The following is a 22,598-nucleotide window of genomic DNA, read 5'->3' as shown; positions in this document are numbered from 1 at the left end:
AACTAGTCCACCAGCCACCGTGGTGCTGTTCGACCGTGTGGTTTGGTGTTCATCCGCCAAAAACTAGTCCGCCAGCCACCGTGGCTCCGTGTGGTTTGGTTCGTCCGCCGAATTTAATGTTTGTGAGGCGAAAAGTTCGTGAGCTGACGCGTTCACGTGCGGAGGTATCACTGTATTTGATACTCCGTCGATAAGATCATCGACGATTGTCTAAAAAGCGATTCTAACCAACCCTGATCGAGTTTCAGATCACGAAATTCTTAATGACAACACTCACGGTCATTAATCACATGGCAGTTTTCCTCCACAGTCTCGACGATCGCATCGTTGCTTTCGTTTGACCGCTATCAACGTGTGGTATCATTAGCTTCTCAAACTACACAATCAGTACCGTTAGAAAAAACAGATTCAAGGTTACATTGGAACGAGGTCGTAGTCCTGTTGACCAAATATTGCAATAGCATTTCCCATCGCTAGCTCGTACCAGATGTCAGTTGCGGTCTTGTTATCATTGTCCCAGATGGGTGTGGATGGTAAGGCCGAGGTGTCCCTCAACTCAACGTCCTCCGGTCCGAGACTCTCAACCTTGTCCTGATCCCACTCGGGTGCTTGGGTGCCCTGGAGAAGGGGGTCCGGGTATGCCCCCGACGGATGGCCCGACTCGAGTTCAGAGCTGCTGCGGCTGACGTTGTCCGAGGAGTCCAGGCGACTGTTCTGAGTCAAACTATTGGAGAACGGGGATCGGGTTGTTTAGTATCAGGTTTAATCATAGATGAAAACATTTGGAACAGAAATACTACACAAAAAAAATATCAATAAGGGCCAAATACAGGGAGCTGGACAAGTTGGATGGGGAACGTCTTTTGGAAGCTAGGTTTAGGGTGGGGGTCTGTTTGCATCCAAAATCTCAGATTTCTTGTGGCTCAACGGGGATAGCTTCGAGAACAGGGGTTCTTAATCTTGATTGAGGCATCAAACCCCACCAGTTTCATATGCGAATTCATCGAACGCTTCTTTCAATGACTATGCTCACTAACTGCAGACTAGACTGAGTGGTAGACCTCTGCGGCGGAGGATCCACTGAACAAAACCCCTGAGACAGAGTCACCGAACCCCGAGGGTTCGATCAAACCCAGTTTAAGAACCACTGTCCTGTAGACACCAGATTTCCACACACCAGATTTCAGGTTGCCAAATTAAAGTGGTTTCAGAGGCTCCAACAAATAAAGCCGACTCTAAAAGATACAGGACAACTTTGTTTTTAAAGGAGCCCTAACAATGTCCCCATTTAGACTCACAAACCACGTCAAACATACAGGATTTTTGACGTTCAGGCATGGCTTATACAGACAGACTTGTTAGCGGGTTACTCATGATCGACATCACTCCCAAATTTCATCTTGCGATGTGAAAATGATTTCAGAGGCCCGAATTTCCAAAGCCGTCTCAATGCAGACGACGGTAGACGTGCTGACGTGCGAACGTTGGGAGTAAAGCTTTAGAGGTGAAACCCAGCAGACGCTGCAAGGACGCGGCGCGACGTCGACAGCTAACGAGGAAAGGGACGGTGATTGACTTTGTCTTGGCTGCGCTCCAAACGACCTCTCCCGACTCTTCTTTTATTCCCGCCTGCGCCGCCACGCAGTCATGAATCTATTTCGCCCACTAGAAGAAATTGGCCGTCACCGTACGGCGATGTGGACGAATGACACACACCTCACAAATAACAAGATCCTCGGCCTCTTTGTCTCTCTCAAGTGAGCTGTGACGCGCTAACGTAAGAGCTAGCCACTGAAGCTGGACACCAAATGCTAAGCGGTTCCCTGGCGGAGGTTCTCGTGTACCGGCCTGGTCTTTACTTAGCGACACGCTAGTTTGTTCATCGCTGAGAAGTTGATACTGACCAAAGGAGGGAGTAAATCAGGAAGGGTAGAAAATGTAAAATAACAGGAAAGGAAGCAAGATTTAGCATGATGAAAAGCACTAGCCTTGAGGCAGTTTTATGCGTCGGGAGGTTCTTCGGAGGCTCTGTGTTCAGCGGTGTTGCAACGCCGGCATCTTCTTTGCATGGAACCGCTTGTACCTGGGGTATATTCGGACATTCTGCTAGGGAAACTGACTCGGAAGGAAATCCTGTCTGCGGGGACTCCGCAAGGCTGTCGCAGCTTCCGGTTTTGGAAGTACCACTTGGCCCTTCCGTTTCGCTCTCCGTGTCTCCCGAGCATTGGGAGAGTTTGTCCACTAGGTCGGTGGGTTTCGGGTTCTGGGGCTGCGGTTGAGCAGTGATCACGAGAGGCGACTTGGGGGAATCCAAAGTTCCAAAAATTGAACCAAGTTTTGCGCCAAACACCAATGAATGTTCTTTCTTTCCCGGTTGCTTCCCATCTTGGAAAATGCCCACTGATAGACTTTTAAATGAAGAGAAGAGACCCCCTTCTGTCTGAGGGGGCTGAGATGGTTTCGCCTCCACACTTGAAGATGTCGAGAACAAGGTTCCAAATGATGATGTTCCCTCAGCAGCAACGGATAAAAGGCTAAATTTAGGCGCTGAAAGGTTTGGTATTTCAAAGGTGTTTTGTGTGTCGGATGCAGGGTCATGAGCTGCAGGAGGAGGAAGTGAGGTTGCTTTGTCAGAAACCTCAGAGTGTTTTTCATCCTTTGAAGTTTTGGGGAATACGTCCATGTCTTCTTCAGTGGGAAATTCCGTGACATCTTTCTTATCTGCATGTTCTGCTTCCTCTAGCGAACCCTTTTCAGGGATGGAGTCCTCTGTGATCTTCACAACTTCTTCAGTCTTCTCCGGCGTAGACTGTGATTTAGGGATGGAGTACTCTGTGATGTTCACAACTTCTTCAGTCTTCTCCGACGTAGGCTGCAATTCCTCAGATTTGGTCGCTTCAGGACCCTTGAACATACTGAAAATGTCTCCCGTCAACGATTCGGGGGCAAGGCTACTTGGAAGGCCAAAAAATGAGTTTTTTTGTGGTGGTGGTGGTGGTTGTGTTTTTTGCTGTTGACGAGGAGCAGATGACTCAAAGAGAGACCCGGGTGACCGTGAAAAGAATCCACCGACTGTCGCCTGTTTATTTGGTGTGCTAGGTCTGGTGGAGAACATAGACATGAAGCCCGAAAACGAAGTTGGCTCAGCAGGTTTTGCAGGCCCCGGTGTTCTGGGTCCCGGCATTCTCGGCGCCCCCATCTGTGGCGTGCCTATTGTGTTTCCTTGTGGGAAAGGTAGTCTCCCTGAGAGAGGTCTGGGTGTGGGTTGTAGTGGAGGCAAATGATGACCCACTGGTGGAGACTTTGTGTGAACTGTGTCTGAAGGCATTTCCGTGGGGTTTCTTTCAAGACTTTTATCCTCAGCTGCTGCCAAAACCGCTGGAAGGGAACTATCCGAGCGTTGGTCTGGTACAAATGGCAGTTGTACTGGAGATTCTTCCTGACTTGGTTCCGTACCGGTCACTGACATTTCTAAGGGTGGAAGCAAAGTCATTGGTTCCTCTATCTTGGCTTCAGTTGGTTCCTCCACTTCGATACTGTCTTCGTTGCCAGAAACGTCAGGTGAATCACTGGTTGGTTTTTCCACATATAATGTTGGATCTTTCAGAGGTGATTGCTCAACGTGGGGTTCTTCATCTTGACTGAGAATATTTGGGGTTGCTTCAGGTTCATTTCCTTTTTTCAGTTCGGAAATCGGTATGTCTTCAATACCAGTTTGCAAATGCTTCACCTCACACATGTCAGGTCTGACATCATCATCGCAACTCAGATTTTCAAATGTGAGAACATCATCTGACAATGAAGGGGTTTTCCTTTCTGCCCCCATCTCTGACTCAGTGACTTCTTTGTTGCCAAGAACAACCGATTTTGGTGTATCTGGACCGAGATTAGAGTTATTTTCAGTGCTCTGTGGAGTTTTATCAGCGATGCCATCTTCCGTTGCTGGAACGATACTGTCAAACGTTTGCTTTGGGTAACCCTGCTTTTCCTCACTTTCTTTTTCAGTTGAAATGTCATCCGGGTGTGAAGGGGCCACGTAATCTGTGGTCTCGGGGAGTTTAACGTCTCCAGTTGGGCCTGGCTCTGCCTCAAGACTCTTTTTTGTTTCTGTGGGTTTAAAATCATCACTTAGGCTAAGCTCCATCGCAAGCGATTCTTTCATTCCTTGGGGTTTTACGTCTTCACTTGGGCGAAGCTGTGTCGGGATAGCCTCATTTTTTTCAGGGAATTTTACATCTTCTCTGGTACTACTCACCGCCTTCCCAGGAACAATTGATTGTGTTTCTTTTTTGGACTCATCCGCGAAAGACATTCCAAACATCCCAAAGCCAGTTTTGGCTTTGTTTCCGTCAGAGCTCGCTCCGAGAGAGAACATAGAAGAAACTTTGAAACTACTCTCCGATTCAGGTTGCTGATTCTGCTGATTTTGGCCACTAAACATTGAGAACAGTCCTTTTCCAGGGGGCTCTGAAGCTTTCGGCCCTGTTGGTGCCGTTTGCCCTGCTGCAGGCATTCTTGGAAGACTCTGAACAGGGCTAGTGGAGCCTCCAAATTTGGAGAATAGCCCCGTTCCTGGGCTTTCTTTAGTCGAAGAACTTTGTAGAATGCCGCCAAATAGAGTCGATCCGGCAATAGCTGGAGGAGGACCTCTTGGACTTGGGCCCTGCTGGGGCACTGGTCCACCAAACATGGAAAACAAGGTTTTTCCTGGAAGTTCTTTCGGTGGAGGACCTCTTGGTGGCATACTTCCAGAAATTGGGCCCCTTGGCCCAGCCGGTGGATTATTACTGGAGCCACCAAACATTGAGAACAAAGTTTTTCCCTGTGATTCGGGTACGGCTGAAGAAGGAGATGGTAATTTGGTTCCAGGAGACGCTGGAACGTTTGACCCCCCAAACATGGAAAGGAAAGATTTCCCTTGTGTTTCTAGTTCGGGTGAACCAGGTGATGGTCCTTTGGTTCCAATGGATGCAGGGACGTTTGACCCACCAAACATTGATAGTAAACCTTTTCCTCGTGGTTCTTGTGGATTTGACGAATCAGCAGGTCCCTCTGTTCCAGGGGACACTGGTACATTTGAAACACCAAACATTGAGAGTAGTCCTTTTCCTTGTGCCTCATGTGGGGTTGGCTCAGGTAAAGGTTCTTTAATTTCAAGGGATGCTGGGGCATTCGATCCTTGCCCGTGTGTTTCTTGTGAGGGTGATTCTTCTTTGGTTTCAGGGGACACCAGGTCACTTGAGCCACCAAAATTTGAGAGTACACCAACACCAGGTGTATCTTTGGTATCTGAACCGCGGATAACGTCTTCGAGTAGTGACAGTCCACCAGTGTGTTCTGGGCTTGCGGGAGCGCTCCCAGACTTGTAATAGAAATCCTTTCCTTGTTGTTCATTGGATGGTTGATCAATAGAGCTTGCTGAACCACCTACATTGGATGCTACTTTGATAGAACTGAATTCGGAAGCAGGAAAAGAGCTATCGTTTACAGTCTTGTCATCAAGTAGTTGGAGCCCTTCAGAGGGTTTTATGCCCAACGTTGGTTCAGTCAGTTTATTGAGTGACTCGTCCTCAGGCGATACGATTTCTGAAGTTGTTCTTTTGTCCTCAACAGGAGATTCTGTACTTTTTTCAGAGACGTGAGCTGATGCTGTCAGGCTAATTGGTGGCTTATCTGGGTCTGGGTGTGCGATAGATTTGTCAAGTGGTGGTTTACAAATGGCATGGCTCTCTGCTTTGAGGTCAGTTTCTGAAATGAAGGCTTCCGGGAGGGAATGTCCATTTTCTTGGCTCTGGTCACTTGCATTCATATCATTTATTGTTTTCTGAGGTAACCTTTCAGATAAGCAGGGTGTGTTCTCTGTGCTAAAGACATCTGTAACCCCATCACCCAAAAACCTATCTTCATCAGTAGGTTCAGAATCCTTCCAAAGCTTTGAAGGGATTACAGCAGTTGCATTAGTTCCTTCATCAGGGCTGACATCTTTGGCTTCTTTGGAATCGTCTTCAGTCGACTCTTCTTCAGGTGAACTGGCAGCCGAGACAAATATGTGGGGGAGTCGAACATATTGGATTGGCTTGCTCGGATCCATCAATTGATCAACAGGTGCCATGTCTGGAGCATTAATGCCAATGTAAATTGATCTGGGCAGGCTAATTTTATCCTGCAATTGGTCACATACAGTTCTTAGAGGAAGGGATTTTGTGTTGGGTTCTTCTAGCATTCCTTCAGATGATTCCTCAGACAATTTAAGCGGGGGTTCCAAGGTAGTGTCTCTATCGAGGGTGACTTTGGAAGGTGTGGTGTCGCCTGGTTCGTTTGATAAAGATTCGGATCTTGGAATGCTTGATATTTTGTTTTTTTGGGCTAGTTGAACTGTGATGCTGGATAGTGATGTCAGGGATTGTTGAGTGGTCAAGGCATTGGATTTTAAATTTTCAACTTTGCGATGGGATTCGGAAGTGAGTGATGCTCGAGGAGCCTGGTCTCTCTGCAGTGTTGCAGGCTCTGATGACAAACTACTAACTTGCGATGGCGGGCTTTCATCAGGAGAATGTGCAACATGGCCACCATAAACACGCTGCGTGGTAATCTGAGACTTCTGACCAGTGAGCGTAGAGCCAGTTATAGTGGGATGGGGTGTCACTGCTGCTTGTTTTCCACCGACAGGAAGCTGGGAACCTTGACCATCAAACAACGAAACTAATCCCTTGACACAGGAGGATCCTAACTGGGGTGAAGGTATCGTTTCCTGCCTTTGTAGTTCCGATCTAACACCTTGTTTGCCTGTTTGGAGATCAGGTCTAAAACTTGGTTCCCTTGCTTGCTTTAAAGGTTCGTGTTTTGACGCTGGCGTTTGTGAGATAAGTGCTGCAAATGCTGTTGCATGCTGAGTAGAACTATTCGAAGTTGAAAGTGCATTTGGTAGATGACTTTGGTCCACACTGGGAAGGAATCGTCTCGAAACAGGCTGTTTCGATAATAGGAGGGGTGTGATAGACCCCAATAGTGGACTGACTGAATCTACAGGTGTCCCGTAGCCTTCAGGTCTGATTTGGGTTACGTTTGGATCTATTTGGTCAAGTTTCTTATGTTCAAATCTTTCAACTGTTTCAACCTCTTGATACATGCCGTTGAGCTTTGGTTGAATAGTGCATTTTGATGGCAAATGAAGTTGCGTTCCTGAAAGGTCAGTCATACCTGGTTGAGTATTGTGATCATAGGATGAGTGTTTCAAGATTTGTTGAGGGGTGTGAGCTGCTTTGTAGTCCTGTTGCTGGTATTGGCAGCTTTGATACAAAGAAAGTGCAGAAAGATTGGTCACAGTTTGACTATCTGTGGTCTTACTTTCAGGATCCACAGTCAGGTCCACCACACCTTGTAGTAGTTTCTTTTTGATTTCCTTACCAGCGTGTTCTAGCTCTGAAGATTCTTTCCTTGCATTGACGTTCATGAAATTTACGGGCAATGCATCTTCTCGTTCGTTGTAGACACTGCAACTATGTTTTGTGTTGACGCTGTCTTTTGCAGAAAAGTCTACCGGTTTGTTTGCTTGCTGCACTTGCTTGTACGTTGAGGACAAAATGTCATTGGGATGGCAGTTCGATATCTTCCTGTGGTGGGTCTCTGTTAGGTGGAGTCCGGTGAGAGCGACACTTCTTTGCTGAGATTCAGATGGAGATATTTTATGGTAGGTAGATTCTAGTTCCACTATGAGTGGGAGGCCAACGGAGTCTTTCCTGGCCATCACTCGTGCACTTGGCTTATTAACGAGTGAAACGGCTTCATGTAGGCCTGGTGAAGACTCAATGGCTGTTATTGTTATGGTCTCAGGTGGCTTGGGTGACATATCCAACGGACCTCCCCGGGTGGTAAACACGGAAGCGGATGTGTGGGGTGCAGCTAGTGATACGACATCTGAATACTTTAAGTGAGCTGGGATGGAAACTGTGCTCTGCCCTTCTTGACACTGAATCCACTCAAAGGATTCTTGAGAGGGAAGGTCTTTTGTAAGTGCGACGCCAACAGAATCGTTTCGTGCCCTTTGGCGGTTGATGGCTTTCCCTTTGGTTAAGGGAATTCCTTTAGTCAGAAAGTCATCAGTTCTCATGTCGGGTGCTGACGTTTTCGAGCCTGTTGGTTTTAAAGACATATCAAGCACAGCCTTAATAGAATTGGCAGGTGCTGAGGCTTGATCAGGGGATTGGTCAAAAGACCGCCGTGTCTGTAAGAGGACCCTGACGCGGGTTCTTTGAATATCCTCTCTTTCAATCGATTGTTTTTGATAGTTCTCATGAGAATCAACAGCAAGAGGATCTCCCGAGACTGCTGGTACCTCTCTGTATGATAAGTCAAGAGAGTCTTGATGATGAGTTGGACTTGGGTGTTTTTGCTCCGGACTGACAGGTTTTCTCTTTGTCAATGCAAGTGCTTCAATGATTCGCTTAGGGTGTTTTGATAGATTTTCTTGTCCTTTTGATTGGGGGTTTCCTCTATTAGCAGACATGTCTTGTACGACCCTGACAGAGTTTGCTGGTACAATGGTTTTGTTTACAAGAGAGTGACCTGAAGAAGAGTTAAAAGATGCTCTTCTGCTGTCAAAATGAGCCAAAGAATCTGCAACTAAGGCTCCACATGATTGCCTCTGAACCTGAAAAGTGTAATTCAGTTGGTGTTCCCCCATATGATCTTGCTTTGGAGTGGGTCTCATTTGAAAAGATGATGCAGATGTTATTGATCCAGTCTGTGGGCAACATCTTACTACATTTGTCTCTTTGCTTTCCAACTTTGGCTGAGTTGTGGTCTTCGCAGACATATCTTGTACAGCTTTGAATAAGTTTGCCGGTGTGGTAATTTCCTGGTTTTCACGAGATGGGTGCTTAGTGGATGAAAAGGTTGTTCTTGTGTTTTCTACACAAGACTGCTCTGATGACCAGTCACTACTTAAGGATATTTCAGGTTCCAAATGAGCATTTAATACATAATTTGGCTGCTGTTCTTCAATGAGGACCTGAATAGGACCAAGACTTACCATAGGAGAACCTGCCATGGACCGTATTGGCTTTGACTTTGCTATCGGGGTGACACGGTCCACTTGATTTGACTCTTTCCTGGGAGATGATGTCATGTAATTGTATGCATCCGCAGGCATGGCGTTAATTTTGGACTTTGAGAGACTTCGGTCATCCACCTTATGCCCGGATGGTTGCCCTTCACATGTAAAATTTAATTCAGCAGGTGCGGAGAAGGTCTGCGGCGGTCCTGAAATAGTTGCAGTTTCTGCAATATGCCACTCCACCTCTCTTTCCTCCTCCTCCATCTGTTTGGTAAGATTGACAGCCACCTTGTCAGTCAAGACAATAGCTTCTTCTGATTGCTTGGATTGTTTCAATTTGCGTTTGGAAAAGTCAACCGCCTCTAACTTTTGCTTCGATGCTTTTGTTTGCAGATGTTTTTCAGTTGAAGGCTTGTTTTTTTTGCTTGCCGTGGAAAAGTCCAAAACCTTCTCAACTAACCGAGGGCCGGTCGATGAACCGACGTGACGGTTTCGGTGGTAAAGTTTGGTTTCAGAATTTGTGTAGGGATTCAGAATGTGTAACTGCGCTGCTCCTTTGTAGGAACCCTTCGGAATGGGAGCTGGAGTATCTGCGGAGGGGATTTTGCTGACATTGCCAAGGTCTGAGACCGCAGTATTTGTTGATTGCGGTGATAGTTTGGACTTCTCTGCCTGAGACTGCTGCCTAGCTAGTCGAGGTCTCGGAGAAGAAGGCACGGTGGTTGAACTAACTGGAGCTATTGGTGGCAGAGGAGCTGAAGCGACCGAATGAACATTTGCTGAAGGGGGGGGTTTCCTTTGCACTGGTTCAGGTATCTTTGATGTTGATGACGTCTGGGGAAGGGTCCTGGTGACAATTGAGGAGAGTTTCTTAGGGGACGGAGTTGTGGAGGGCGGGACTCGATGAGGCGGATTCGGATCAGCATTTGACTTGGAAAGGTTTCCTCTTGAAACCACAGATCTGTCTTTTTGTTGAAATTGGTTCACGGGTACATCATCTACGTGTCCAATCCTAATTTCAGGAATTTGACAATGTTTTTTGTGTGTTATTGGCATTGACCTCGGTGAAGGCGCATCTTTGGAGGGCGGCACATCTTTCACACCCGGATTCATCCAGTACGGTCGTCCGTGAGCAACTTTAAAAGAGCTTAGGGTCAGATCAGCGGCTTCCAATGGTGGGTTGCAGGGGCTGTCAAGGTTTTCTGCCACACCCACCAGGATCTTTTTCAGTTTATACATCGTGAAGTCCACAGGGGATTCTAATTGTGAACACAGGGACTCCTGGAACATCTGAGAGAAACATTCCAAGTTCATGTTCATGATTCTTTCGCCTATATATAGGGCTGAGGTGAGATCCTGTGGTGTATCCCAGAGAACAGATTTGGTATTCAGTTCCTCAGGAAAACAAGAAGCTTTTTCTTCTGTGCCGAGCGGCATTTTAAATCCGCACAAGGTTACTTTTTCCTGTTCTTTCTTGGTAAGAATGTCTGCAATATTTTCTGTAATGTTACTGAGTGTCTGTAGGTCTTCTGGCGCGGCGCAAGCATAAATGTGTCGACCGGCTCTGTCAGTCAAAAGAGAAAAAATGAAGTCTCCATTGGTGTACACATAATATCCACAGTCCCCAGCTTCTGCTGGCCACCAGAGTCCCTGTTCCAGTAGTGACAGCCACTGTTGGTACCATTCGGAGTCCTCGAAAAACATTTCATCATCTCTGAGCACTGAGCTCAAGGCGGATCTGCTCAAATCCATGGCGCCACGAGTGAGATCCACCGGACCCTTTTTGGTCGCCAGTTGTTTCAAAAAGTCTGTAGTTGACTTCAAACTAAAGTCGGTGAATGTCACATCTTTATTCCTTGCTGCCCTTTCTGCAACATAGTTGAACTCTGTGAGGGACTGACATCGCTTTTGTCTGTTTTTTGACTTTTCACTAGACAGATTTAGACCCCCACCTTGTGTAATACAGGGTTGGCGCTTTCTGACAAATTCATCCAAGTGGTCACAGCTGGTCCACGGCATTTTTTCCCTGCAGCTCATGTCAAACACAACGAAATCTTCATCCGGTTCCAGGAAGCGGTTTCTGCTCTCAAAAAGATGGGCGACAGGATCCTTCCACGGATGTGACGGTACATTAAACTGACTAAAATCCATTTCTTGATGACTAAGCGATGGGTGCCGGTCACTTTGGGGCGCTATGCCTGAAGCTGTAGAAGGTCCTTGGCATTCCCTGTAGCCTTCATTAGAGTGAGAGGCAAGAGCCTCAGAAAGTGTATAGTCGTTGAGCTGCTGCCACAGGAGTGCCTCAATGAGACACTGGTGCTCATAGAGCTCAGGTGTAATGACGCCATGCTCTGTGAAGTTATACAAAAGGTCTTTGTAACCATACTCTCTCGCTGTCCCATACAGGAGACGATGAATTTCCTCAAGGTAACGCTGGGTGGGGGTCACCGTAGGAACCTGTGGCGGACGTTCTTCTGACGGGTTGAGACCGACCGAAAGGGTAACAGAAGATGTGACTGCTGCTTTGCTTAAAGGTGTATCTGGCTGAGTCTCGGGCAAGAAACGGTTAAGAAGGCCCTTTTCTTGGTCCTTTTCATGGGCAGAAACACTCTTGGTACTGGGGGCAGTTTTAAAAATGCTTGACAACAGACCATGGGATGAGCTACTTGTACTTTGTGGTTTTGATTCACCCTTTATGAGGATGGAGGTTTTGGTGGAGGACTCCTCCGTGGCACTGAACAAACCTGGGAGGGAGCCCTTTTGATATTTTGAGGGCTCTCCCCCGACATCAGGTACGGAAGGCATTTCCACTGGTTTTGTTCTCTGAATTTGAGGACGTCCCTGTCCAGCGCGCTGTGGCTGCTGCTGAACCGTTTTATGGTTCGACTGGTCAGGCGGTGTTTGCTCCAAATTAACAGAAATTTTGTTGAGCAGGCCAGAAAACATGCCACTGGATTCAGATTTGGCTGAACCTTGGCTGGGTTGACTGCCTTCGGTTTTGGGTGCATGATGGTCCTGGGCTGAATTCTCACCAGATGCAAGCTTCAGAAACCCTGAGAGTAACCCTCCACTTTTATTGGGTTGTTCTGGAGTGGCAGGTTGACAATTTTTACTCAACGGTTCCTGCTGTGGGGGTGCGGTTTGGCTTAACAGCCCAGACAGGAATCCTCCCTGACGACCGGCTGCACCTGCATTTTGGTGAGATCCAGCAGTGTTTGATTTAGCACTCGGTTGCGCCACTCCTTGTGGGGTCGGTGGTGGTGGTGTGTTTTCTACTGTAAATTTACTGAACAGCCCTGACAACACGCCACCTTGTTGCGGCTCTGACACAGGGGCAGCAGATTGTTGGGGTATCTGTCTTTGTCTTCGCAGTGGTTGTCTGTTGGCAGGACTCATAGGTGTTTGCTGCTCCTGCTGAATTGGAGTAGGAGGACTTGATGAAAAGAGTCCGGACAAGAAACCTTGTTGATTAGAGGTTTGCTCAGTTGTTTTAGGACTACTACTCGACTGAGTGGTGGTCGGCTGACTTCCCACATCTGCAATTTTGCTAAAAAATCCACTGAGCATCCCTGCGGGATTGCTTGGTGGCGGGATTTGACTTTGCCTGTGTAAATTCGGTCTGCTACCCGGTTGGTGAGACGGTTGCCGTTCCAGTATGCCACTTTGTTCCGGTTTTTGTGAATTTTCAGGGGCTGCGTCTGGGCTCCCAAGTCCAAAAAGGCCAGAGAAGAAGTTTCCTTGTTGAGGGATTGCTGACTGTGGTTGAGATGATGGATTAGAAGGTTCTGCAGCCTTGTTAAAAAGTCCAGACAACAGATTGGTTGACTGTGTCGCCTTGGTTGCTGAGGTTACTTTCGGTGGTTGTTGTGTTGCCGGTGGGGACTTTGCTGGTAGTGTTTGTTGATGGTCTGAGGCAACTTCTATTTGCTGGTTCTGCTTGTCAGGGGTGGAAGTTTCCAATGAACCTATTTTGATTTCTCCTGATGAACCCTGAGACTGGTGTGTCCCCTGAGAAAGGTTTTCTTCAGTTTTATTCATTGTACTCATTTCTTTTGTCACATCTGTTTTCAATTCCCGAGTAGGTTGAGTAACAGAAGAATCTGTCGGTCTTTTTAAGAGCGCAGACAGCAGTCCACCGATTGGAGTTTGCCCACCTGCAGCTTGTCCTTGACCAGGTCCTTGGCTAGGCTGGCTTTGTGGCTCTCTTGTTGGTGGCTGATTTGCCGGGGCTGACATGTTATCAGAAGCAAATTTGAAGAATCCAGATAAGAGCCCCGAAGATGGTTGAGCCGCGGGGTTCTGTGTTTGAGGTGGAGACGGTGAGGAAAATATCCCTGACAAGAGTCCTACCGGTTGAGGCTGACTGTCTCCTCCCGGGGTGTGTTTAGACTCCTCTGTAGGACCGAGTTTCAACAACCCAGACACAAACCCTTGAGGCTGTGGAGGTTCTGGTCGTGTTTCTAGGTGATCCTTAGTTTGGGGATCAGTCTGGCGATTATTGTCCAACATTGTTTCTGTTTTGCTAGCCGAATCCTTTGATTGCTCAGTGTGCGGTTCAGTGAGTCCGCTAGGTTTGGTGAGTGTCACACTGGTCACCAAAGACTTTGCAGGTTCTTTTGCCGGTTCATTTTGAGTCACTTTGAACAGATTTGAAAACCAGCCTGTTTCGGTGTTTCCTTTTGGGGTGCTTTCAAGCAGAGCCGCGCGAATGGGCGAGGGAGTTCTAGCAGGACGAGGGGATGGACTCTTTGGCTGCCCAGTAGTGTCCTCCCCAGTTGCAAACTTGAGAAATCCGGACAGAACCCCTCCTTCTGGTTTATTTTGGCTTGTGATGGGAGGATCTTCTGTGGAGAAGAACGGGATCTTAAGTTTGCCACCTAAAAAAGATTCCTCTGCTGGTCTGGGGTTTGTTGTGGTGGTTTCAGAAGTATTAGTGGATATCAAACTGGAGAGAGATTTCCTAAAAGGACTGAACAAGCCTGTATCTTCTGGCGCGGGTTCAGGTTTCGGTTCTGGTAGCTTGGCAGTTGTTTGGGCAATATCCGTTAACTCACCAGACGATTCTGTCTCAGGAAGAAGCTCTACTGATCCACTTCCTGTGTCTGGAAATAGCTCAATGGATCCATTCCCAGAATTAGATCTTGGTTGAGTCACTGCACCAATGTTAGGACTTGGGATTGGAGTTGCACGGTCATTGGTGGCAACTGATGTATTTTGTTGTTCTAGAGCTTGAGAAGACGACTCTCTGGATGGTGATTGTTCTCTTGATGGTGGTGTGCTGGAAAACAGCCTCATTGGACTAAGTCTCCCGAGCACAGATTCCAATCCGGAAGGGGTCTGGGTAATACTTTGTGCCTCTGTAGTCGTAGAGCTCTGGCTAGTTTCAGCTTGCTGAGAAGATTCTGATGAATGGAAAGGTATGATAGACTGCAGGGAAAACTTCTTCTCAATGGTTGGCTCCTGAGAAGCGGGGGGAACGATGGCCACAGGCGGGGACGTACCGCCGCTTTTGGGGATGAAGGAAAGCAGCTTGGACATGCCAGACTCAGCCTGGGGGAAGACCTTGGAGGACGGTGGGTCTGCGAGTAACGCTGCGGAGGTTTCTGTGACTTCTGGGCTACTTTTTGGGATCATGGATAGCAATTTGAAGATCCCACCTTCAGTCGTGGGAGCCTTGGGAAGCTCTGTAGCCTCTGCTTCGGTTGTGGGTTTGGATCCTGTAATTGTCTTGAACAATGACGTCATGACGTTTTTAACGCCTGCAACGTTCTCCACTTCGACGTTTTTGCTTTTACTTTCCCTGGACGGCACAACTGGCAGCGACGGAAGTTTCCGCTCCCTCGGTTTCTGTTGTGAGTCATAGCTAATGAGCTCCTCCTCTTTCACGGCCAGGTACTGCGAAACTGAATCAACCAAGCATTTGAGTTCATCCATTGGGTCAATGTAGTCCACACATGACTCATCGTCAGCAAACATGCTGGGGTCTGGTGCCATCGCGAACTCGCCAAGGTGGCGCGCATACCTGGTCGGATATTGGTACGACTCATACTCGTAAATTACATCCGCCTCGTTGAACATCAGGTCCTCAAGTTCCTCATCTGATCCGAAGGAGTACTGCATTTCGTCAGAACCCACAGATCCAAATTCACTCCAGATCCTGGACACTTCTCGGGATGCCTCCTCCTCGCAGAATGCCGCGTAGCTGTTCTCCAATGCAGTCTTGGCCCACAACCTGGTCTTAAAGAGCAGACCTTCTCGGTCCACATGCTTGTGGAGGCGTTTGATAGACGGGATGATGTCGATCTCGGGAGGGGACAATTCGTCTTCAAAGCTGCCGGATTCCCGGTAAACCAACCGGACGTCTCCACTGCGTAAACTTGGTTGTCGCCGTTGCGCCTCGTGGTCTTCGGGCGAGACCGTATCGCACTCCACTGTCTGGTAAAATCGACTGTTTCTGGACTCACGCGCTGTCGGGGTATCCGTGAGGCGATAGATGATGCTCTTGTCCTCATCCTCCCACATCTTCTGCTCCTGGTCCAAATAGTCGTCCAGGACTCCTGAGTCGGGCACTTTATACTTGCCCTCCCAGTCCTCTACACCCATGCCTGAATCCACCGGGACTATCCTTACACTACGCCTCCTGCTTGACCGCCTGGGCGGGAGTGCAAAGGAAAAGAAAAAGTGCGACACCAATGAAAGACAACGGAAAGAAAAGAAAAAGTATTTAACATGGAAGACAGAAAAGAAAGCAGCAAAGGAAGAAAACAACAACAAAACCCAGTAGTTCGGGTTTGTTTACCTGTAACCCCGAAAGTTTGGGTAGTCCATCTCCAAGCTCTGCACAGAGTCCGAGTCCCGCAAGAACTGCTGACGGTGGACCCGACCCGGGATGGGGTAGTGGTGGGCAGATGAGTTGGTCTGCGAGGCATTGTGGAAGCGCGGAGGCAGTGCCCGGACACCCGCTTCACTGTCCCTGTCATCCATTGCGCTGTCGTGGTCGTCCAAAGCTGCGTTCAAGACAATAACAAGTTGACGCAGCACCTACTATTGTCATTTTCAATTGTATTTTTTCTAATTTTCAAAATTTTGGCAAATACATTTTCAGGCATTTTTCTAATCTTCAAAATTTTGGCAAATAATTTTTCTGGGATTTTTCGAATTTTCAAAATGTTAGCAAATAATTTTTTCTGGGATTTTTCAAATTTTCAACATTTTGGAAAATAATTTTTCAGGGATTTTTCTAATGTTCAAAATTTTGGATGTGGATTATTTCGCTGCTGTAAATTGTGTCATTTGGTAAGACAAATAAAGGTTTACTTATGATGACCACGTTACTTCCGGGTTGAGTGAACGCTGGCGCGTGTGACTGCCGCTGCTCGCCTTCAGAAAAAATATCCAGTGACTGTAAAGTGTCCGTAAGAGTTTTTAAAGGCGCTTATAAATGAAATGTGTTATTATTGTTATTATTGGTTGTTGGTTATTGTTTGTTGGTTGTTTAGTTGGTTGGTGGTTGTTATGATTGTTGTTATTATTATTATTATTATTATATTTGTTATTTTCTTTATTGAAAGCCCTCGTTATGAACCCTCACCAAAGTTGACTAAATGTAGGCCTTCTTTGAAGTCATTGACCGTTTTTCAGGGCTTATTTGGAAGCTCGCTTGAAATCCTGCCCCCTTGTTAAGAACGCAAACCCTGATTGGAAAGGCCGAATTTCAAAATGGCGGTACGGAGGTACGTACTTTGCCGCTCAGCCCATCCAAAATGCGTCCAGTTGCCTGGTGGCCAGCAAGCAGGAAAAACCACAACAACAACAAGAAAAGTCACTCCGCAAAATCAAGACGACTGATGATGATGATGATGATGATGATGATGACGTTGACAATGAGGCTTTGTTTTGTAATATCAGTGTCTGAAATAGCATCTGCCCGGATGCCTGCAGCGTGCAACTTTTCCGCCGGGCGTACAACTTACAAAACGTCTCCGCCCGTTTCATAAAAATAAGCCTTAATACTTTTTTTGGGCGATTCGTCTTCTGAATGTGTTTCAAGTTGTGAAAAATGGGTCAGGCAACTTTATGGCCGGGCAGGCAACTTTTCAGAGACAACAACAACACTAATACAGTAAAGTCTTGTTATATCGATATCGGTTATATCGATAGTACCGCTTATTACGATACTATTTCCATGAACGCAAGGAGAAAATTACATGGGCGCAGGATCGGATATATCGATAGTCCGGTTATATCAATATTTTTTCCGACTCCCGAGAATATCGATATAACGACACTTTACTGTACTAATACTAATACTAATTATAATAATACTAATAATAATAATCCATTTCATTTCCAAGCGCCTTTTAAAACTCTCAAGGTCACTTTACAGTCACCCGATAGTTTTTTGTGTGGGTGAGCAGCAGCGGCCACACACGCCAGCGTTCACTCAACCCAGAAATAACTCGGCTAGAAAGCTAGCTAGAAAATAAATCGCTAACAGATAGCTAGTTAGACCTACACTCAACACGGAAGTAACTCAGATAGAAAGCTAGCTAGCTAATAGACAGCTAATTCAATAACCAAGTAACTCGGATCGAAAGCATGCTAGCTAATAGATAGCTGACATAGAGCTAGTTAGAACTTCACTCAACCCGGAAGTAACTCAGATAGAAAGTTAGCTAGCTAACAGACAGCTAATTCAATAACTAAGTAGCTCGGATAGAAAGCTAGCTAACTAATAGATACTAACAGATAGCTAGCTAGGCCTTCAATCAACCCGGAAGTAACTCAGATCGAAAGCTAGCTAGCTAACCCTGTTTTGAAGTGCTAACTTCAAACCATAACTCTTACGCAACATTCTACACCAAATTCCAAAGTTTACTTTGAAAATCAGGCCCCAAAAGTTTTCGGAAAAGTTTGACGATTGTTAACCGTGCTTACATTGTTTTTTTTTTTTGTAAAAGATGCTAAGATGATGGTGAATACACAAAACAATGATGTTACATTTTTGAAAATGAAAACGTGAAGAAAAAAAGAAAATCATCAGAGGCCAAGATAAACATGGAAACAATGCGGAAACTCACTGGCAGTCAACGCCGGAGCGTACCTAATGAAATGTTGCCGAAAGAAAGAAAATGGAGGTTTGGAGGCGACTCACAACACGGCGGCGAGGGCGCCATCCGTCCCCCGTCGATGGGGTCGTCGTCAGGCAGCGAATACTGAGGCCAAAGCAGCAGCGTCAAAATCATGTCATGACAAGTGCTGGCCGCTAGGTGTCAGCTGAAACCAGCAAAGAAAAATCAAGTCAACTCACGTCCTGCTCGTCGTCCACGTTCGTCTTGTTCATCTTGTTCATGTGGTTGAGACGATCCAGTTTGCGGGTCCAATATTGGGCTTCGTCCTCTGGGATGTCTGCCAAAACCACACAAACATTACAAAGAAACATTGACATGGATTCCCTGATAAAATACGTTTTAGAATTGGGATGAAACAAACCTGGCCTGAAACGCAAAGGATATATATAATAATATTCTTACTTTAAAATCCCAATTTCTTGGCCGAAAACCAAAATCGGAAGATCAAAATTCTCACTTTGCAACCCGAACTTTAGTTTTAAACCTTAACTTTGGTATGAAACCATTGACACCACACTCGCAGCGAGGGGATGATTTAGACGTAGCACTACTGAAGGCCTAAGAGTGACGTGGACGGCCTGCCGCTGCAATACTGTATAATATGATCCTGAGGCCTATTCCAGATTATCCGATTATTTTGAAGGGTGAAACAGGTGTTTCCTGTTTGTGGCGCCAACGGACCGAAGGGCATTTGGAAGCGTGCGTCCAGCAGCACTTGGTGCGGAGTCGGTTTGGCGGTTCCGAAGATCCGGTCCGCCCTCATGAGAACCTCCGAGTCCAGACAAGTCCAGTGGCCGGGACCCTCCTGGAGCAAAGGTAGCAAATGGAAACCTGGCTCCTTCAAAGTGTTTGGGGGACGGTAGGGGGGCGTTACCTCGTTGGACTGGTGAATGGCATCAAGCGGCAGGAGCGCCGCGCCGATCAAAGTGTCCCAAATCAAACCCTTGTTCCACAATTCTGCCACCAGGGGGGAGTCTTGATGACGGATCTCGCTACAAACCACAAACACAAACATCAAGATGGCGCGAGCTCCGGCATCACGGCTCATGCGCGGGTGCGCGCATTCACACAAAACATCCGCGCGGCCGTATTTGCCTGCCTTTTTTTATGCCGTTGTCAAGTTTGATTGACAGCTGTCATCAGAAGGAGGCCACTCACAAAATCAGCCGACCGCCACCCACCCCTGTCGCGCATTAGCGCCGCTAATGAGAGAAGGGGGCCAGGGGCGTGGTGGTGATAATTAGCATGTTAGCTCCGTGGAGCCGCATGAGTCCCCGGAGCAAAAGCGCCACGTTAGCTTCTTTCTACAGGAAGTTACCCCAATGCGTTTCGACAAAGATGGAACTTATAAATCACACGTTAGCTGCTCCCGTTCGCCTTTAGCATGTGTTTTTCCACTCACAACATGAAGTCTTGCTCCCAGCACGGCTGGTTGCCTCGTACCGCAATGGTGGTACTCTTCACATTTTGAACCTTCAGCGTCACGTAGGCGTTGAACTTATCTGTCCAGATAAAAGAGATGAGGATGTATTTGTAAAATATATTTATTTAATGGCGAAAAATCGGGTTTGCTAAGTGGGATAGCATCAAAAGCTACTCTTCACTTAGCGACTTTCCTGGTTTGCGCATTTGCTTAATAGGCATTTTCCTTCAATGAGCAGCAGGGGCATATCCCAGCATGCAGTAGGTCCCTCTTTTTTTTTTTTTTGGGGGGGGGGGGGGGGGGATCGGGACGGGCGTTAATTACAATAAAGCTTCGACCACTTGTGAAATTAATAAGCTATATTTGGCCGCGGCTCGTAAATACTTTCAAGATTGGAAAAGGGGGCGGAGGCCGGATAAAGTGGGATGGGGGGGTTGTTTTATTTTTTTTTTATTAAAAAATGGCAATTTTCTAAATTTTTAAAAACTTTTCTAAAATGGTGGTATTATAAATTTGTTAACAAATTTCTAAAATGGCGATTTCAAAATGTTTTCAAAAATTCAGAAAATTGGGATTTTCTAAATTTATTAACACATTTCTAAAATGGCGATTTTCAAAATGTTTTCACAAATGTTGATTTTCTATTTTTTTAAACTTTTCTATAATGGTGATTTTCTAAATTAGTTAACACATTTAAACACGATACTAGTGCAGCGTGTTCTACCGGAAACAAATTCCTTGTGTGTTCTACATACTTGGCAATAAAGATGATTCTGATTCTGACATTTCTAAAATGTCCATTTTCAAAATAATTTCAAACATTCCTAAAATGGTGATTTCTTTGTAATGTTGTTTGCCATGCCATGATTGTTAGCCAATGCTAACGCTAATTTGTTTCTCAATAGCTTTGCCAGCTGGTACAATGGGCCCAGTCAGAACTCTCTGTGGGTCTCTTCCTACAAACAAAAATACTGTCAATAAAAGGAAGAAATCTGACCTGGAGGCCCGTGAAGCTTGGCTTTCTTCACTGTCGGTGAAGAAAACAACAACAACAACATTATTGTTCACATTTTATCAAACATGGTCAAGCTTAGCGTGAGGTGAGGACAAATATATTGCAAGATATGAAAAGTGACAATCACGTTCTGCAATATCTAACAATATATTAGCATCAATATCAGTGCCTAAAAGTCATGAGGAAAAAGTTAGCGGACAACTCTGAAATGTTGCCTGCCCAGCCATAAAGTTGCCTGCCCCATTTTTCACAACTTGAAACACAATAAGACGACTAATCGCTAAAAAAAAAACATTGTTGCAAAGTATGAAGGATTTTTTTTTTTTTTTTTTTTAATGAAGGATGTACGTACCTACCACAAATGCTCCCTCGCTTTCCAGACCTGAGCATTAACCCTAACCCTAACCCTAACCCAGGGCTCGGGAACCTTTTTGACTAAGAGAGCCATAAAAGTAAAATATTTAGAAATGTTTTTCAGTGAGAGCCGCACACGCACACGCACGCGCACGCGCAGCCACTTTTCAACAAAATGTCTGAATGTATTATTTGAAATAACTTTGTGATAGTACTCACCGTTAACATGAATGCTTTTCTGTTTGTCATGATTGGTAAAAACGATGGGAATGAAATTCAACTTGCCGGGTCCATCGGCGAAGCGACTGCTAGCGAGCGCGCACGCGGCTCATAAGCTTCCACACTTGCTACCTGCAATCTACTTCTCGCAGAAGTATGTCGATGCTAACGTTAACACGGGGCTTGTTAAAATGTCACCGATGTCATCCATGCTATCGTTTCATTGCAAATTAGAATCAGAACCTTTTTTCTCCACAAAAGCGAATCCTCCGGTGCAATCAAGCTGAAGGGCACGCGATGGGCTCATTTAAAGGGGCGTTTCCCTGTTTCAACATGACGGCCACTATCATCCAATCAACATGGCGCTTCCGGCCATTCTAGGCCAGTGTCATCCAATCAAAATTGCGCTTTCCGCCAACTGCAGCCCCAACGGGAAATGAACGGCAAAAAAAAAATCGACAATATATATTTTGTTTTATCGGCGAGCCATATGCAATCATCAAAAGAGCCATATATGGCTCGCGAGCCATAGGTTCCCGACCCCTGCCCTAACCCTAACTCCTAACCCTACCCCCTATTCCCGAACCCTAACTCTAAAACATATCCCAACAATAACCGTAAGCCTAACCCTAACCCAAACTCTAACGCTTACACCTGATCCTAACCCTAACCCCAACCCCAAAACTTTCCAAAGCTTTCCAAAACTTTAAAAAACATTTCCAAAACTTTCACAAACTTTCCAAAGCTTTCAAAAAAAACAACCAAATACTTTCCAAAATTTTCCAAAACTTTCCAAAAATTTCCAAAAATTTCCAAAACTTTCCAAAATTTTCTAAAATTTTCCACAACTTTCCAAAATTTTCCATTTTTTTAACTTTCCAAAACTTTCAAAAACTTTTCAAAAACTTTCCAAAAACTATCAAAAATTTCCAAAATTTTCCAAAACTTTTAAGAACTTTCAAAAACATTCAAAGACTTAGCATTAACCTTAACATCAACTTTAACCCTAACTCCTAACACTAACCCCTATTCCTAAACCCTAACCATAACACTAAAATTTATCCCAACCGTAACCGTAAACCTGACACTAACCCCCAAACCACCTCACGCCCTACTAACCCCTTAACCTCCTGACCCACTAACCCTCTGAACCCCTAACATTAACGGCCAAACTTTCCAAACCTTAACCTTGACATTAAGCTTAACCCTAAGCCCTAACCCCTGACCCTTAACACAAACCCCAAAGCCCTATTCCTAAACCTTAACCTGGACTCATTGACTGAAATAGTGGAAATATTCGGGCTGTCTTTTCTCTTGCTAACAAAAATCATGATTTTCCCCCCCCCCCCTCACTTTTATTCCTCTGACAGCTGTAATTCTCTCCTTCTATTCTTTTGGGAA

General features: G+C 46.0%; 1 protein-coding gene across 19 annotated transcripts in view; it reads right to left on the bottom strand.

Annotated features, from left to right (window-relative positions):
- Positions 1-22,598, bottom strand: part of LOC148898573 (protein unc-13 homolog B-like) — a 65,810-nt gene that overhangs the window by 33,800 nt on the left and 9,412 nt on the right. For 11 of the 19 annotated variants that reach the window (XR_016114607.1, XR_016114608.1, XM_088993275.1 and 8 more), the window contains exons 1-2: positions 1,989-15,690; positions 485-724 (exon numbers count right to left, since the gene is read on the bottom strand). Coding sequence is in view for 17 of the 19 variants with exons in the window: in XM_088993275.1 (XP_088849401.1) it covers positions 485-724; positions 1,989-15,658 (13,910 nt within the window). In the remaining 2 variants the exon portion in view is untranslated. Of the gene's footprint in view, positions 1-484; positions 725-1,988; positions 15,691-15,854; positions 16,063-16,796; positions 16,833-18,135; positions 18,271-18,365; positions 18,464-18,867; positions 18,992-19,060; positions 19,179-19,285; positions 19,389-19,588; positions 19,689-20,606; positions 20,637-22,598 lie in introns of those variants that run through there. The other 8 variants (XM_088993290.1, XM_088993286.1, XM_088993287.1 and 5 more) reach the window with 7 other exon arrangements.

Source organism: Hippocampus bargibanti, linkage group LG04 (genome assembly GCF_051943395.1).
Source record: "Hippocampus bargibanti isolate YZ-2025 linkage group LG04, ASM5194339v1, whole genome shotgun sequence".
Taxonomy (NCBI): Eukaryota; Metazoa; Chordata; class Actinopteri; order Syngnathiformes; family Syngnathidae; genus Hippocampus; species Hippocampus bargibanti.
The sequence above is the reverse complement of the archived record's forward strand: the minus strand, read 5'-3'. Positions and strand labels throughout refer to the sequence as shown.